Source organism: Prionailurus viverrinus, chromosome B2 (genome assembly GCF_022837055.1).
Source record: "Prionailurus viverrinus isolate Anna chromosome B2, UM_Priviv_1.0, whole genome shotgun sequence".
Classification (NCBI taxonomy): domain Eukaryota; kingdom Metazoa; phylum Chordata; class Mammalia; order Carnivora; family Felidae; genus Prionailurus; species Prionailurus viverrinus.
The window spans coordinates 68,448,440-68,466,212 of NC_062565.1; the positions used below are offsets into that span (position 1 = coordinate 68,448,440).

Below are 17,773 nucleotides of genomic sequence, written 5' to 3' on the forward strand. Positions count from 1 at the left end.
TCCGTTTTGCATAGGAACTTCATAGTTAATATTCAAATGTGATTCACAAGTATGTTACTTATAAAAACAGTATAATTTAAACGACAAAGAATACCGTGTTCTAATAAATACATGTGACGGCAGTGGCGGGGGCCGGAGAAACGCAAAATTTCCATCTCAGACCCTCTGATACCCAAAGGAGAACAGCAAGGTTGCTCCTTCCGTAGCGCAGCCCAGCCAAAGCAACTCAGACTGGAGCCTAGTTTGCAGCAGTGATCTTCCCTTCGCAACAACGTTGTGTTGTTCCCGCCTTCCCTTTAGCGAAACGCGGCGTCCTAGCCCCTAGCCCTGAACAACTTTCTCCGTGAACTGATTCTTGCTGTTGCCAGAGTGCGCAGTCACCGCATCCAGACCGGAGAGACCTTGCTTTGCCCCCGCGGCGAAGAAGGCGGGGTCGCAGCGGGACGAACCGGGATAGAAAGCTTGCTCCGCCGCAGCCCCTTCCGGCGCCCTAGGACGCCCACCTCAGCCCTGGAGGCTTTGCGCTGCCCTCGGGGGGCGAGCGGAGGGGCGGGGCGGCCGCGGGCGCCCAGCGCCCCCTCTCGGAGCGCGCGTTCGTGCGCTCGCGCGCCCGGTCGGCCCGCCCCGGCCCGCAGCGCCCCCGCCCCCTCGGGCGCTCCGTAGCCGTGACGTGCGCGCGCCGGGGCCGGGGACTCGGCGGGGCGCCGGCCGGCGGGCGGAGACGGACCCGGGATCTGTCCGAGCAGGAAGCGAGCCGGAGCCCGGTCGCCGCCGCCGCCCTGTCGCCGCCACCGCGACTCTGAGCTCGTTCACGTCGTCGGCCTTTTCGCTCAACTTCATCACCTCCCACCCCGCCCTTCACCTCACCGGCCACAGGTAGCCTCGCCGCCGCGCACCTGCCTTCGCGTCCGCACCGGTGAGTGACCCTGAGCCCCTGCTTCGGGGCGTCAGCGTCAGGGCCTCGCTTCCCCTGGCGGGCCCTACTTCGGGGCCTCCTCGGGCAGCCCGGGGAACGACGGCTGGTTTCACCTCCCGAGGACGCGTGTGGGTGAAGCAGGTGATGGGTGGGCCCGGGCGGCGGCGGCGGCGGCGACTCACAGTAGTGCCAGGGCTGGTTCTCATTTCCACAGGACAATGAGAGTCTCCTTTCATGGGTTTATCGTCACCAAGATACCTTTGTGTATCTTCTCTAGCTCCCAGGTAGAAGCAGGGCACTCAGGTGTCCCATTCTGACTTGGACACTCCGTGATAATTTTCTTTTAAGTCAACAAGCTTAAAATCCAGTGTAGGAATGGAGCCGTTTGTTCTGAGATACGAGGATCAGGTGCCAGCCAATATTAAATTAATAGTTTAACCAGGTAGGAGACCAGGTTGGGACTGTCTAAAGCTGTGGTTTTAGTTTTTAAGTTGTCCAGTATTTTGAGTATGTTAATTTATATGCGTACTACTGAACAAGAGTTTTTTATATTTGTTAATGTTCAAAAGCCCCTTAAAACCATTAAAATGCTCAAAATCTAGGATTTTAAGTAGGAAATAATTTGGTAGGGTTGTTACTAGAACACCCGTGTCAGAAATACTGTTTCTATACAATTTAAGAAAACAAGTGACACTTTTTCCAGTATAAAGTTGCGGTGGAGGAATGCTTGTATCCTAATCTACAGATATTAGTGAACAAGTAGGAACACTATTTCAACTTCACAGATTGCTGTACATGCTAAATAAAAATTTCATTTGGTGTTATGCTCTGGTGGTGTAGATCCAATGTATCTAAATATAGTCAGGGTTTGAGAGTTTTAAGAATTCTTAAGATTCAGTTGACTCTGTTCACACCGTAAAATGTGAATCTTGAACTTGGGCTGGTAATGGTCACGGTACAAAGGTTGGCAGCAAAACGGCATATCTGTACAAATTAACTAAACTTCATGGGTATCTTGGGCTGTGGTTTTACAATTGGAAATTGTTTAGTGAAAAAATTACATTGGTGTTTTTTATCATTAATTTTAGAAACATTACAAATTGGGCTGTAGCCAGAGCTTGAAACAATGCAACCGTTCAAAATAACTCATTGACTTTTAAATATCCAGCTCGTTTTGAGTATTTTAAGTTGTGCAGAATTAGATGCACAGTGGTAAACAGAAGTCATTTTGGTCTTAAGCAGATTTGCCCATTGTGTTTGTATGTTCTGTGTGACATACTATTTATTGTTCTCCCAGTTTGAGTTACATTTTTGTTTTCCAAAACTAAGTTTTAAAAAGGGAGTAACAGAAATGATGAATGACTTTAAGAAAAGATGATCATGATTAAAAACTCTAAATACATACTGTATAAAACTATAATATACATATATTATTCATTAGTGCCCAGAAATGTGAGCAAGAAAAATGTAATGAACTATAGCAGTATTTAATATAAATTAATGCAGGGTATTAAAAACAGATCACAAATCATAACCCATGGGGCTCATTTGAAGTGGATTTTTTTCCCCTCTGTTTATGTTTATATGATCGAGTTTTAAAATAACAGTGGGCAGGAAATCTGAGAGTGGCTGAAGGCTCTTTTCTCATCCTGTTGTGACTTTGCCTGGAGACTGTGGTGTATCATGTAGCCCATTGTTTAGATAACTGGGCTGTCTCTGGATTCTAAAGTACTGTTCCTTTTTCATAGAGTTTTAAGATTTTTGAGCATGTGAGGTTTGAATAAGTCTAAGTACCACAAACATAAAAAAAAAATTAACCAATTTTCACCGTTGATCATTGAAGCTTTACTTTGGTATGTAAAATGTCAGTTTTAAAAAGATTTCTATCCTCTGAATATTTCATTTCTGTATATTAAAACATTTTCATCTGAAAAAGGTATTACAGCTTTAATAAATCTCATACAGTTTGTGATCCCCTTAATGAGGCACTTTATAATAATTTGTGAACTGGCCATTTAGTTGTATAAGATAGTCACCCATTTATTAAGCATCTGCCATAATCAGAACACAAACCGAGGGATTTGATTTACAAAATAATTTTCAAGGTTGGTGGTCTTGTCCTCTTACACATGAGGAAATTTAAGCTTAGAGGATTAAATATTTGTGCAAGGTCTTACAGCTTCAGAGGAACAAAGTCTGCATTCACACCTAAGTCTTCTGACCATGAAACCCCTGTCCTTTCCATCGGACCTGGTTGCCTTGATCTCAGTTCATTTGGTAGACCGTTCAAATAAACCTGCAGAACTGGTATTGTGTTAAAGAATGTAACTTGAAGAAAGCACACAGGAGTGCGAATGAGATAGGTCATGAATGTGGCTCTGGAACTAATGTTGAATTCTGTTTTGTCATTTTTAAGTTGACAACTTTGAACAGTAATGTGTTGCTTTATCATTTCCTTTTTTTTTTTTTTTTTTTTTTTTTAAGAGAGAGTATGTGCGTGAGTGGGAGAAGAGGGGCAGAGGGAGAGAGAGAGAGAATCTTAAACAGGCCCAGTGTGGAGCCTGACATGCAGCTCGATCCCACAGTCGTGGGATCATGACCTGAGCCGAAATCAAGAGTCACTCAACCAGTGGAGCCACCCAAGCACCCCACTTTATCATTTCTGATGTAAATTCTAGAGTATTATACATACTGTGCACTTTTTATTTTGATGGGTTCATAGGAATTAGAATTAATAACACTGGTTTTCATTGTCTATAAAATGAATAGTATAGTGTTCCTGTTTAGGATAAAACTTTATATTTTCTTCAAATGAGAAAGATCATTGCCCATAAATACAGTAGCTATCTTTCAGATATTAACTGTGTAATCCTGGTGTTGGGGGCTTGTTTTCAAATTATTATTAAATTGTCACCTGTACTATTAGGACGATTTTTTTATGGCCTGTGTTTATTTCAGGAATGTCCTTTAAACTATAATAGATATAAAGGACAAAAATGAGCACTCAAAGTCCATCTTTTGTAGCAAAGTAGGAGTCCTTTCAACAGAAGAATGTAGTTGTATTTGGGTAAATGAGAAAGAAGAAAAATGGTAGGACAGCTGAGTTGAGTGTGTTTACAGATATTTCATTATTTGGCTTGAACTATTAGGAATTTTGCATCTCAAGGATACTAATATTCAACAGTAAATACAAAACCATCATCCAAGGGCTTAATATAAATTATTAATGGATGATCTGTAACACATCTCCGTGTGTGTGTGTGTGTGTGTGTGTGTGTGTGTGTGTAGATAATCAAGAACTAACATTAAATAAGCTTAAATTCGATTTTTGAGGCATTATATAATATTCAGAGGACCCAGGAAGTTTACCATTTAAAAGTTATGCTTTTATTTGACAAATTTAGTGGACTATTATTAATAATCTTAAAATATAAGTGTTGGAATATTTTTGCATGTTTGGTTTTCAAAAATAAACTTAAAAAAAAAGTTTCATTCATTTTTGAAAGACAGAGAGAGACAGAGCACAAGCAGGGGTAGGGCGCAGAGAGAGGGGGACACAGAATCTGAAGTAGGCTCCAGGCTCTGAGCTGTGAGCACAGAGCCCGACGCGGGGCTCAAACTCCCGAACCGCAAGATGATGACCTGAGTCAAAGTCGGACGCTCAACCAACTGAGCCACCCAGGTGCCCCTAAACTTTTTTTCTTATTTAGTGTAAGAATGACCTGGTAGTTTGAGAAGTGACCACTAGTCCACCAAAAGTTCTCCCTGTAAATGCTGAAGCATAGAATGTAAAACTGGAAGAAAAAATCTGGCATCTTCAGAAATCTTGCTAGTGTTAAAGAGAAGGAAAGTCCTTTTCAATGCAGAAAGCATGACTCCAGTGAAACCACAATACTGAAGTACATTCTTTGGGTGATATTCACATAGGTGAATATTTATATCTAGGCTGAGTAATGTGCACAAAGGAAGGCGGTGCTTTTGAGAAAACCACAGGCATCTTTTATATAAGTTACGTCACTTGTTATTTTATTTGAAAGTAACCTGCTACTTAGCCTTTACAAGGTATGGTATTGCATATAGCAGAATTTTAAAATTTCTCTTATATGTGAATGAATATCTTTTTTTTTTAATCTTTATTTATTTTTGAGAGAGAGAGAGATGGAGTGTGAGTGGGGGAGGAACACAGAGAGAGGGAGACACAGAATCCAAAGCAGGCTCCAGGCTCTGAACTGTCAGCACAGAGCCCAATGCGGGGCCTGAACTTACAAACCCGTGAGTTCATGACCTAAGCCGAAGTCAGATGTCTAACCAACTGAGCCACCCAGGCGCCCCTGGATGAACATCTTTTTCAACAAATATTTACTGAGGGCCTAGTATATTTGAAACCTGGCTAGGCAGAAACTGGTTCTTCTGCGTACTGGCAGATCTTTGGGTCTAGCAAATACAAAGAGTGGCAGAGACATAAAAAGAAAGATAAATAGAAACATCCATTTAAAATCTGTTGAAGTTTATATCAAATTTAACAACTTACATTTGTATGGCACTTTATTGTTTTGGAAATCATTTTGTGTACATTTGGTCCTTAAAGCAACTTGTTGAAGTAGATATGATAAACTTACTCCTACTCTGCAGATGAGAAAGTGGGGACAAAAAAATTAAGCACTTGTTGAAGGCTACATAGGTGGCTGCCTAGAAGAATAGGTGAGAATGGAACTTCTGTCTGTGTATTCCCATAGTAGATCACAGTTCTCTTATCTCTTAGGTGTTAGTTGGTGACACCCTCTTAGCGGTGACTTCATTTTGTGGCTTCAGTTTGAATGGTTCCAGAAATTCTGAAAAGTCAGCATCACTAGAGTGATAATTGTTAAATGGTTACTAGATTTGTTTTTTTTTTTTTTTCTTCATATAAAGCAGGAGATGAACATGATGCATTATTATGGAACTACTTTAACATTTTTAGTAGATTAATGGAGCTGAGGTTAGTATATGTGCTGCCGAAGCGAGCACATGGAGCTGAGGTTAGTAATTAACTTTTCTAGTTGGAGAGTTTTTAAAGGACACACATCTGTTTTAAGAAAGAAAGGAGAGTTCTATGGTAAGGCCGGCTTCAGATGCAGCAGCAGCTTGGGTGGCTTTGGTGAGGAAGTGTGAGAGTTCCAACTTTCTTCCAGGCCTGAGAGATTTTTCGTGGGGAGGGTCACAGTGTCAGAGAAAAAGCAGCTTGTAGGCTTGGGTCTCTTGGAGGAGGATGAGGAGTTCAAGGAGTTCTCTGCGAAAGAGTGGGCTGGTTTAGGTGAAGATGAAGATCCAGATGCACATGTCTCGGAGGATAATTGGGATGATGACAGTGTAGAGGATGACTTCTCCAATCAGTTACAACCTGAACTAGACAAACATGGTTATAAGATGGAGACCTTGTAGCATCCAGAAGTGTTGAAGCAACCTAAACTTGAACTGTCTGCTAATTCTAGGACACAGAACCCAGGATGGAACACTTACAAAAATATGTTTATTTCATTACCTGCTTGGATTTTTGTGTGTGTTTGTATCACATCTTAAAAAAAAAGGAGAAAAATATTCTGGGGGAATTTTGAAAATAACTTTTATTACTTGCCACATTGATACTGGTTTGATAATTATGCTTGTTTTTTGTAAAGATTCACTAATGAGCTAAGGTGTGTCTGCATTGGTACCTTTATGCCTTCGTTCACTTAACAGATATTTGAGTGTCTGCTATGAGCCAGGCACTGTTCTAAGTGTTGGTGATACAGTGATAAATTAACACCAAGTCCCTGTGCTGAGTGACATTTTATCGTTGTTTTGAATTAAGTTAATTATAGACTCTTCATACTAGTGTGTAATCAACGGGCCTGACCCTAAAGTTGGGAAATAGTTGTCAAGTAGTACAATCTGATGGCTACTCAAAGACTCATTTACTCTGAAATATTTTATGCCTGGCATTGTAACACTGAGTTATAACACTGTTACCCGTCTACTCCTGGTAAGTAAGCATATGTTCCATTTTTTATCTCAGTCTCAGGAAACAAAGCTGGGAGAAAATAAATGGGACCTACGATTGATATGTTGGACTAGCAGCTATTGTTTATTGAGTTGTTGCTGTTGCTATGTGTTAGAGAGATACTATGTCAAGCAAGTACTTTATGTACATTGTCTCAGCTAATCACTATGTTACTTTAGTGCACTTGGTATTATGACCCATAATTTATAGACTGGGAAACTGAGGCACAGAGATGTTAAATTTACTCAGGCTCACAGTCAGTACTTGGTGGAAATGGAGTTTGGAGATACTTAGCATGCAGTAGGTAAGAGTAGAAAGAGTGCTGATATATACACAGATTTGTGATGTTCTACCACAGTGTGATAGCATACCATGTAAGTGGAAGGCCTCGGTGAGTGAGGAGGGATGGGGAGTCAGGAGAGCTTGTTGTGGGGAGGGAGTGGACAGGGAGGATTATTGCTTGTCTAACTGCTTGGCCCTTAGGCTTAATCCTTTTTGTGACAGTCCTGAGGCTCCAGAGTTGCATTTAGGTACAAGTACTAGCTTGTCCAGTGTATAGGTAAGAGGGACTGGCAGACCAGAGGTGATCCTGGTTTTACCGGTCATTACTTTGGCCAGATTACTTAGTTTCTCTGGGTTTCAGTTTTCTTATCTGTAAAATGGGGGCAATATTACCTACCTGGTGTGGTTCTTGTGAGAACCAAATTAGATAATAATACATGTGAAACATATCTCACAGTGGTATATAATTAGTGTGCATTATTATTGTGACTGTGCTTTAAAAACTTTTTTGTTTGGCAATATTTTTTTTTAACGTTTATTCATTTTTGAGAGACAGAGAGTGAGCAGGGGTGGGGTAGAGAGAGACGGAGACACAGCATCTGAAGCAGGCTCCAGGGTCCAGGCTGTCAGCACAGAGCCCGACGCGGGGCTCGAACCCATGAACTGCAAGATCATCACCTGAGCCCAAGTCAGATGCTTAACTGACTGAACCACCCAGGCGCCCCTGTTTGACAATATTTAATGTGAAATATTCAGTCAAAGAGAAAAAAATGTATTGGAGATTTGGGTGGAATCTTGAAGTTGGCCAGTTTTAAGAAGTTCTGAAATTTAGGTGTGCATCAGAATTACCTGGGAACTGGTAGAAACACTTGTCAGGAGGTGTGGGTGGAACCTGGGCTTAGTATTTTGACATATTTCTTCGTTGAATTTACTTGTACACCAAAATTTGAGAACCACTGGTTTAAAACTTTTCTTCATCTTGTGCTTAGGGAGGGCTTTAACAATAACAACAAAAAAATTGTTTGGATTAACCAGACAGTGTATGGTATAAGGAAGTGAAATATCAGTTACCAGAATCCCTTCATCGATTTTTTTTCCCTGTTAAGCTTATTTGCAGCCTATAGGCATTTATCTTGGGAGGACAGTGCAGTGTTGAATTTCACACCTAAATTTAATTGCAGTGAGTTTTTCAGCTTTTACCCAGTTTCATTTGGAAGTGAGCTGATTATATTTAATTTTTAAACAATTATAGAAATAACAATATTACAAATAAGTAGTACTTATTTGTATTAAGACCTTGTTATATCTTTTTTTTTTTTTTTTTTTAATATTTTTTTTTCAACGTTTATTTATTTTTGGGACAGAGAGAGACAGAGCATGAACGGGGGAGGGGCAGAGAGAGAAGGAGACACAGAATCGGAAACAGGCTCCAGGCTCTGAGCCATCAGCCCAGAGCCCGACACGGGGCTCGAACTCACGGACCGCGAGATCGTGACCTGGCTGAAGTCGGAAGCTTAACCGACTGCGCCACCCAGGCGCCCCAAGACCTTGTTATATCTTAAGACCTTGTTAAACTTTTAAAATTGGATTTCTTTAGATAATGTGCTATTTTGGACTAACCAGACTTGGTATTGTTAACTGCATCAGGCAAGCTCCTAGCAGGAAAGAGATTTTATCCTTGATGGTACAAAAGAACAGATTACCGAGGTTAGAGAACAAACAAGAAGTGGAGGGGGGTTGGTGGGGTGGGGTGGGGGTGCTTGAAAGAAGCACTCAGGGGATAGCAATGGTGAGAAGCCCTTAATTCTCCAGAGATTACCAGAGCTGAGAGTTGAGAGCTGGAATTGTGGAGGAGGGCCCCAGGGAACTGTGGCTTTTAAGGCAGGCCTGACTGGCAGGGAGGGAGGGAGGGGAAGTTCCTGACCTCTCCTCCCTCTTTTGGGTCTTGTTCATTGGCTTGCATTGCTTGAACCCAGCTGGGGAGCCTAAGTGGTGATCTCTGTAGGCTCATCCTCCCAGGGCTGGAACAGAGCAAAGGAGGGATTGTGGGTTTGTTGCAGCAAGTGGAGAATAAATAAGGCATTGATTAGAACCTTTGGGAATTTGTAGCATTTCCTTGGTACAATTTAAATAACTTTGAGAGTTGTGATACATCTCAAAAATACTTGAGACTACCTGTCTTATACATGCTTAGAAAATAGTTCATTCGCTTTCTCATTTAATTGGACAGTTATTTTAGGAGGGTTTATTTTTTTTTAAAGTAATATCTATGCCCAACATAAGGCTTGAACTCACTATCCAGAGATCAAGAGTCGCATGCTGTATCGACTGAGCCAGCCAGGCTCCCCTTAGGAACTTTTGATGATCCATATAACCCAATGAGAAACATAACCTAGGTCCATTGGCATAAAATCCTTTTATTAATATATTGTTGTGCTTTAATGAGGTTTCTGAAATTAGGTGGTCTTGATTTGGTAGAGTAAATGTTTTTCATAGAAAATTACTTTAAAAAATTTTTATTTATTTTGGGAAAGTACGCATGAGTGGCGGAGGGGTAGAGAGGGAGAGAGAGAATCCCTAGCAGTCTCTGTCAGCGCAGGGCTCATGGACTCATGAACTCATGAGATCATGACCTGAGCTAAAATCAAGAGTCGGGTGGTTAACTGACTGAGCCACCCATATGCCCCTGAAAAAAATCTTTTAATGACTAAGTTAAAAGAAATTAAAAAAAAAAATTTTTTTTTTTTCTCAAGAAGAGGGCTTTGCCTTATGGAACTTTTACCTCCTGTTCACCTGAACTCTTGATAGCAAAAAAACCAGAACACATGCATAATATAGTAACAGTTCATAGAAGTAAGGCTGTTGTGAAATAATTGTCCTTCCTCCCCAAGTCCTTTTAAAGACACTTTAAATTTCTGTATACATCTGTTGCAGTTTGGGGTTACTCAACTGTCTTTTGTTAATGCTAGTTTTACCTAGTTAACCTGAATTCTGGGTACAAGTTTAAATCCATGTCTTTTATTTTGGACAAATTCCTGAGGATTACTAAAACGGGTTTCTCTTCTTAAAGAGACGGTATGAAGGTCCCTAGTATATGAGCAGTACTGCCCACCAAAAACAATTAGATTATATTTATATTTTCTTTCTACTTTTGAAGGTTTCAGGGAAAAGAAGTACAAGATTTTACTCAGATTAAACAAATCTTGTGAGACATCTGCACATTACTTGAGACTACTTGTTTCAAGTACAGTTAGACTGGGTCTTGTTCACAGCCTCCAGAAAAGGAACAACTAACCGTATAGTCTAGGACTGAGCAAATTAATCAAATAAGAAACACCTGGCTATGAGACTTTAAATAAAGGATACTTCCGGGTGTAATTATATAATTGGGTCTTTTTTTTTTTTTTTTTTTTTTTTTTTTTTTTAGAAACAAATATGTTTATAAGCTTGTCTTAAAAGCATACGGTACAAAGAAATAAAACAGGTTTGGAGTAAATCATAGAGTACCTGTGCTTGAAATGGTACATTTAGGTATCTTCTTTGTGAGTGGGCTTTTTTTTTGTCTTTTTTGAAAAAGAGAAATTTCAGACTTTTTTGGGATCTTCTAAAAACATAGTGTTTATTTTGATTTGGGCTGATAGAATTAGTATCCCAAAGGGGAGAATTGAGGCTGTTGGTTTTTCCATGTTGTGCTCTTTGAATTTCCTTGATTTGAGGATTGAGTTATTCCAGAGAGAACTTTTCTCCAGTTCCTTGTTATTTTTTTTCTAAAATTAGATGAAACAACTGTGTTTTGGTTTGTGGGCATGATTTGCTGTTTGTTATCCTTTTGGTATTTTGAGGAAGAACAAAGTGTATTCATGTGTATGTGTTTTGAGGAGGAATGTATTAGTTCTCTGCTCTTCCTGTCCATCATTATTGGCTTGAAGATGAGAGTAGATGATTTTATGTATCTTTTAATCCTTTTGCTTGAGGTTTCGAACAAAACTATATCTTGTGTTGGCCATCCAGATGATGGAGAAAACAGATGAGTGCTTAGTGTAGAACTAGTCACTGGGTATTCCATGGCAAATTGAGAAGGTGGGGAGGGCGAGGAAGATGGGAATTGCCTGGGTTTAAGCATATGACAGATTTCACTATAGATGTTTTAGAGCCCAGAAAAAATATGTCAGTCAGAATTTTGCATCTCATAGATACATTCTGCTGATAAGTTTGCCTTTTTTTTTTTTTTTTTTTTAAGAGAGAGAGAGCACAAGCCAGGGAGAGCCACACAGGGGAAGGGAGGGAGGAGAGAGAGAGAGAGAAAGAGAAAGAGAGAAAGAGAAAGAGAATATCCCAAGCTGACTCCATACTCAGTGTGGAGCTTGATGTGGGCTCCATCCAGCACCCTGGGATGATGACCTGAGCTGATACCAAGAGTTGGCTGTTTAACTGATTGAGCCACCCAGGTGCCCTCCACCTTTACAGTTTTTAAATCCTTTCACTGCCCATTTTGATTACATACTTCATGAATTTGCTTTAAACAAATGTATTCCGGGGCACCTGGGTGGCGCAGTTGGTTAAGCGTCCGACTTCAGCCAGGTCACCATCTCGTGGTCCGTGAGTTCGAGCCCCGCATCAGGCTCTGGGCTGATGGCTCAGAGCCTGGAGCCTGTTTCCGATTCTGTGTCTCCCTCTCTCTCTGCCCCTCCCCCGTTCATGCTCTGTCTCTCTGTGTCCCAAAAATAAATAAACGTTGAAAAAAAAAATTAAATGTATTCCTGTAAAGCTTTGTGTAAGTTAAATAAAGAATTGAACTGTAATTTCATATTATCCTGGGAAAGTTTCTTATTTATTTAAAGTATTCCATTAGTGATTTCTTTTGTAAGGGGAAGAATCCTTTTTTCAACAAATGATTGTTTTTTAGATTGTACTAATGTATATGGATATTTCACATATTATTGTTGTATAAACATAGGTCTGGCTAAATACACATTTCATATAAATATGCTTAAATTAAATTTGGTCTCATATTGCGTTTGATATTACCAATAAAAAGGGATTGGGTAATAGAGATTTTTCTTAAATAAATGCTGTTTCTTGGATTTGTACTAAAATGTCCTTTGGTAGGCTTATCTACTAAGAATAATATTCTTTTAAGCAGTAGATTGAGGTTCAGTATATAATATAATAGTAAATTCTTTTTTTTTTGTAAATTCTTTGTGTGTCATAAAATTTATTAGGTAAATGATAGTATTCTGCTTTAATGCTAAAATCAGTGTTTTGTGTGGCCTGAAGTAAATTGTCTGAAAATAACAGTTAAATTTAGAGAGATAGTTTTATTAAAAAATTATTGTAGTTTAAAAGCAGACAAACTGTTGTTTGGAAAACATACTTTAATGTAGCTCTGGATAAAATATTTATTTCCTGTACCTAATACCATGCTAATGAGGCCATGAACCCAGATTCATTGTAATCTGTGTTCTGTCCCTAAACACTCAACAGAGACTACTCTGTAACCTAGTAATTAATAGATCCAGTGGCCTCATTTTGGTCATTATTCTTTTCCAACTTCTTCAGCTATTGACCAACTAATCCTCCTTGAATTTTTTTCTCTTAGCTTCTGTGGTCATGCCCTCTGTGAAGACTCTGACTTTTCCTATTTTGTTTTTACTGCTTAATTTTCTCTGCCTGTGCCTTTACTGTTTGTGTCCAATAAACTCCCAAATGGGAGTCCCATATTAAACTCTACTCACTCTGTTCTTTTTTTTTAATTATTATTTTTTATAATCTTTATTTTTGAGAGAGAGAGACAGAGTGTGAGCGAGTGGGGGAGGAACAGAGAGAGAGGGAGACACAGAACCTGAAGCAGGCTCCAGGCTCTGAGCTGTCAGCACAGAGCCCGATGCGGGGCCCAGACCCACGAACCGTGAGATCACGACCTGAACTGAAGTCGGACGCTCAACTGACTGCGCCACACAGACACCCCTGTTCTTATTTTTGATAATTATATTAATCCCGTGGTCCCAATTCTTATTTTTAGGGCAAATTTTCCCCGAATCTCTTTCTGTATCATTTTGACTAGCATTTCTGAACTGATGCTATACAAGACACCTCAAATTTTCATAATTCCCATCAAATCCACCTCCCCTGAGAAACTTGGATCTTCTGTTTCCCTTATGACAGTCCTATTACCTCGTTATTCTAGTTTAGGTCTTTAAAAAATTTTTTTTTAAATGTTAATTTTTGAGAGAGAGAGACAGACAGACAGAGCACGAGCAGGGGAGGGGCAGAGTGAGAGGGAGACAACAGAAACCGAAGCAGACTCCAGACTCTGAGCTGTGAGTCTCAAGCACAGAGCCTGATGCAGGGCTCGAACTCACAAACCATGAGATCATGATCACTTACCCGGACTTAACCAACTGAGCACCCAGGCACCCCTGAAGTTCAGCACTTTAACTCACCCTTTCCCTCTTATCATAGTTGTTCACTTGCCAAACCCTGTTTTGCTTCTAGAAGGCCATCCTTCACTTTCTACTCCCTCTGACTGAATGCAAGCTTCATTACTTTTTCTTCCATACATGTCTCCCTGAATTTGGTCCTTTTCCTCAATGTACAGTCTGTCCTGTGCATATCCATTACGGTTGTATTTCAAAGTAGAAATTTGATTGTAATAGTCTCTTGCTGAATAAGAGTCCCAGTTAGCCCTTTGTTAATACATTTTAGAGTCCAAACTTTTTATTGTGGGATTGAAGCCGTCCGTGGCCTAATCTCTTGGCTTACTGCAGCATTTGTCAAACTTCTGCCACTGTGCCAGGCTCTAGCCCCATTAGCCTATTTCCTAGACATGTCCTTATTCTCCCTCCTTTCTACTCTTGTTCAAACAGACCTTTGTCTGGAATGGATTGACCTTTAGTCAGTTTTACCTGTCTTTCATGACCTGTTTGAATTAAATCTTTCAAAACTGTTTTCCCAAATTTACTTTTTGGAATTATACCTCTATTATAATACTTACCAAAGGTTATATAATAATATATGTGTCTTCTTTCATCCTCCCCTACTCTCAGTAGCGAATGTGAGCAGCCTAGCAAAAGATTTGGTAAAGTTTTATGTAGAATAGTGGATCTCAGGTTTTAGGACTCTTTAAAGATTCATAATTATTGAGGACTCTGTAAAGATTTTGTTATCTGTTTGGTTATAGCTGTCATTATTTACTGTGTTAGAAATTAAAATTTAGAAATTAAATTATTTAACCCATTTAAAAATAATATTTAATAAATACATATTAACAGAAAATGGCATTTTATGAAAAAGAACTATTTGCAGGGTACCTGGCTGGCTCAGTCGATAGAGCATCCTACTCTTGATCTTGGGGTTGTGGGTTTACGCGCCATGTTGGTTGTAGAGATTACTTAAAAAAGTTAACAAAAAGAAATATAACTGTTTTCCAAAACAAAAATTTGTGAAAAAAGTGGCACTATTTTATATTTTTTATAAATCTCTATAATGTCTAATTTAATAGATGATAACTGGATTCAGTTTTTGCTGCATTATGTTGTTTTTGGTTGAACTGTTTATGAAGAAAATCTGGCCTCACTCAAATATATCCTTGGGAAAGGAAGTAGTAACATAACCTGTTTAGATAATTGTGTATATTCTTTGATCCTTCATCCAAACTAAGCAGGTGGTAATTTCTTAAAGTTTCAAAGTGGAAAATTAAACCATACTAGTGAACTTTTGCACTCTGTTATATTACAATCTGTTGGTGTATTTTGCACTCTGAATGAATGAATCTTTTACCCATGCATGATTTTATAACCTGATGTATTGGTCATTTGAAACACACTGTCTTGCTGAATTATGTAGATCTTGTAATATCTTGTAATATCAAAAAAATTATATTTTGATTTTATCAGAAAAATTGTTTAACTATTTAAACTTGAACAGCATAAGCTATTATGTTCAAGGTGGTAGATACAAGTTTTCCAAGATTCTGCTTTTAATTTGAATTTTAATATTGTCAACAGATATTGTAAGTCTCTTTCCCTGAAATGACAGGCTTTACTCAAAAAACAAACAAAACCCAGGGCACCTGGGTGACTCAGTCAGTTAAACATCCGACTCTTGATTTTGGTTCAGGTCATGATCTCATGGTTCATGGTATCGAGGTCTGCATCAGGCTCTGTGCTGACAGTGCAAAGCCTGCTTGGGATTCTTTCCCTCTCTCTCTCTCAAAATAAATAAACTTAAAACAACAATAACAAACCCACAGAAAACACAAAAATAAGCAAACAAAAACAAAACCCCAAATTTGCCAAAAACCCAAGTTTGAATAACCAAGGTTAGTCAGTCTTACCAGTAACAATGGTATTCCATAAAAACAAAACAAAACAAAACAAACAAAAAACCAATTCCTGAAGATTACAACTCAGACGTTTGGACAAATAATTTTCCTTGAGGCAGCCATCATATTTTGTCTTACAGCAGAAATACTTTATGTGCAATTCCTATTTCATCATATAGAATGCTAAAAAGATGTATTTAGGATCAAGATGTACTAAAATTAATAAATTTTATTGCTTAGAGGTATACCTAAGTGAAACCAGCATTCTTTTACTGGGGGGACAGTGATCACTGTCCTGGTTCTGGCTAAAGTGGTAGTAGTTTTACTTATCATTGGTTCTACATAATTGGGGTAAATGTAACTACATTGAAAAAGGCAAGTGTCTTAGTATTATTATGAAAATAGTTTTGATCTTGTTGACTCTGTAACAGTCTCCGGGATCTTCAGGGGTCCATTGACTTGGAGAAATGCTGGTCTAGATAATTGTCTGCTTGGGTTGTGGAGGTGTTCAGGTTTCCTGTAGAGCAGACATGTAGAAGTCTAGAAAGTTAGAAATGGACATTACTCCGGAGTTAATTTAATTCCAATTCCTCATTAAGAAGTTGAGGAAACTGGGGCTCCTGGGTGGCTCCTGTGCTGACGGCTCAGAGCCTGGAGCCTGCGTCATATTCTGTCTCCCTCTCTCTCTGCTCCTCCCCCCCACTCATGCTCTGTCTCTCTCTCAAAAATGAATAAACATTAAAAAAAAAATTGAGGAAATAGGTTTAGAGAGGTTAAGAGACTTGATGAGGTTATACAGTTAAATTAGAGGCAGCACTGAAAAGGTAATTCCTATGGCTCTTAGTTCAGAATTCATTTTTTCTATCAGTATTATAAAATTTATAAATTTAGAGGCAATTTCAAACACATTTCATATAAAGCTGTGATTAGAAAATAAGCATTTTTAAAAATGGTATAATATGGATACTGTCAAATAGAATTCCTTTAGGGGATAGATTTGTGAACTCTGTGGCCCAGAGCCTTAGAATCAGCTTTCATCTATTTTTCACCTCTTTTTTCCATCTAGTTGAATATGAAATTGCTGTGATCACATGGAAAATTGAGAAATTGAGATAAATCAACAATTAATGTATACTCATTCCTAAGAAAAACCTTAAAATATGCTGTGATAAAAATCAGTATCATCTGTTTGACATTTAATGGAATAGCACATAGTTATATATAAAAATGAAAAATAATTGAGCATATTTTAGAGATAATTTTCTTAAAAAAATCATCATGGAAAGTTTTAAGCATATTAAGAAAAGAAGAGCCAAGAACCACCATGTACCCATCACCCAGATTCAACAGTTAGCAATTTAGGGCTAATTTTATTTTACCTTTTCTTGATCTATAACAATTACTTCCCCCTCCAGATTATTTTGAATCAAATCCCAGATATCATATAACATCATCTATAAACATTTCAGTTTGTAAAAGAGTATTATTTCTTAAAACTTGTATTTAGGCATATATAATAAAGTCAGGCCTTGATATCTAGTAAATTTGAATGAACCTCTCAGAAGTCTTTTCTAGCCTAACAAAACCCAGAAACAAACAAAAACTCTTCCTCCTTTTGATCCTGCCACGCTCCTTGTTCTTTTGTCTTATTTCTCATTCCCTTATCCTAACTTCTTGAAAGAGAATGCTCTCATTAGCTCTTTCTGTTTTTCCTCTGTTTACTCGTTTTCTCACTGCAGTATCATTTGTCTCAACTACTATACTGAAACTGTTCAGAGATTACCAGTGACATTCCCATTTTCAAATCTTCTGGTTTATTTTCAGTTGTTATCAGCCTCTTCTGAGCCATTTGGTGGAGCTCTTATAGAGACTTCTTTCTCCTTCGGCATAGTTCTCTCTCCCAAGATACTTTCTACCTTTCTATTTCTCCCTCTTTGTTCCTCATTCTTCCTTTAAAATGTCAGTTTTCTGGCCTCAGTCCCATTCTCTTTTACTGTTATACTAGAAATTCTCTATTCTGTCAGACTTGGTGCCCCCTTTTCAAAACAATTGATTTGTGATACCTCATTTACCACACTGAAATGAAATTAGATATATATATATGTGTGTGAATATATATACACATGTATTATATATGTATATACATATGTAAAATAAAAAATGAACATAGTGACATAACATGAAAGTAATATTAAGTTATGCACATAATAATAGGTTATAATATGTATATTAT

General features: G+C 38.7%; 2 protein-coding genes across 5 annotated transcripts in view; both read left to right on the forward strand.

Moving 5' to 3' along the window:
* The first annotated feature begins 691 nt into the window (after positions 1–691).
* MYO6 (myosin VI) overlaps positions 692–17,773 on the forward strand; it is a 147,233-nt gene continuing 130,151 nt past the window's right edge. For all 4 annotated transcript variants that reach the window (XM_047858979.1, XM_047858981.1, XM_047858982.1 and 1 more), the window contains exon 1: positions 692–916. The gene's annotated coding sequence lies outside the window, so the exon portion shown is untranslated. The remainder of the gene's footprint in view (positions 917–17,773) is intronic.
* On the forward strand, positions 5,884–6,337 carry LOC125166458 (26S proteasome complex subunit SEM1-like). The gene is made up of 2 exons (XM_047860367.1): positions 5,884–5,934; positions 6,071–6,337. Exons 1-2 carry the CDS (start codon positions 5,884–5,886, stop codon positions 6,335–6,337), a joined length of 318 nt encoding a protein of 105 aa, XP_047716323.1.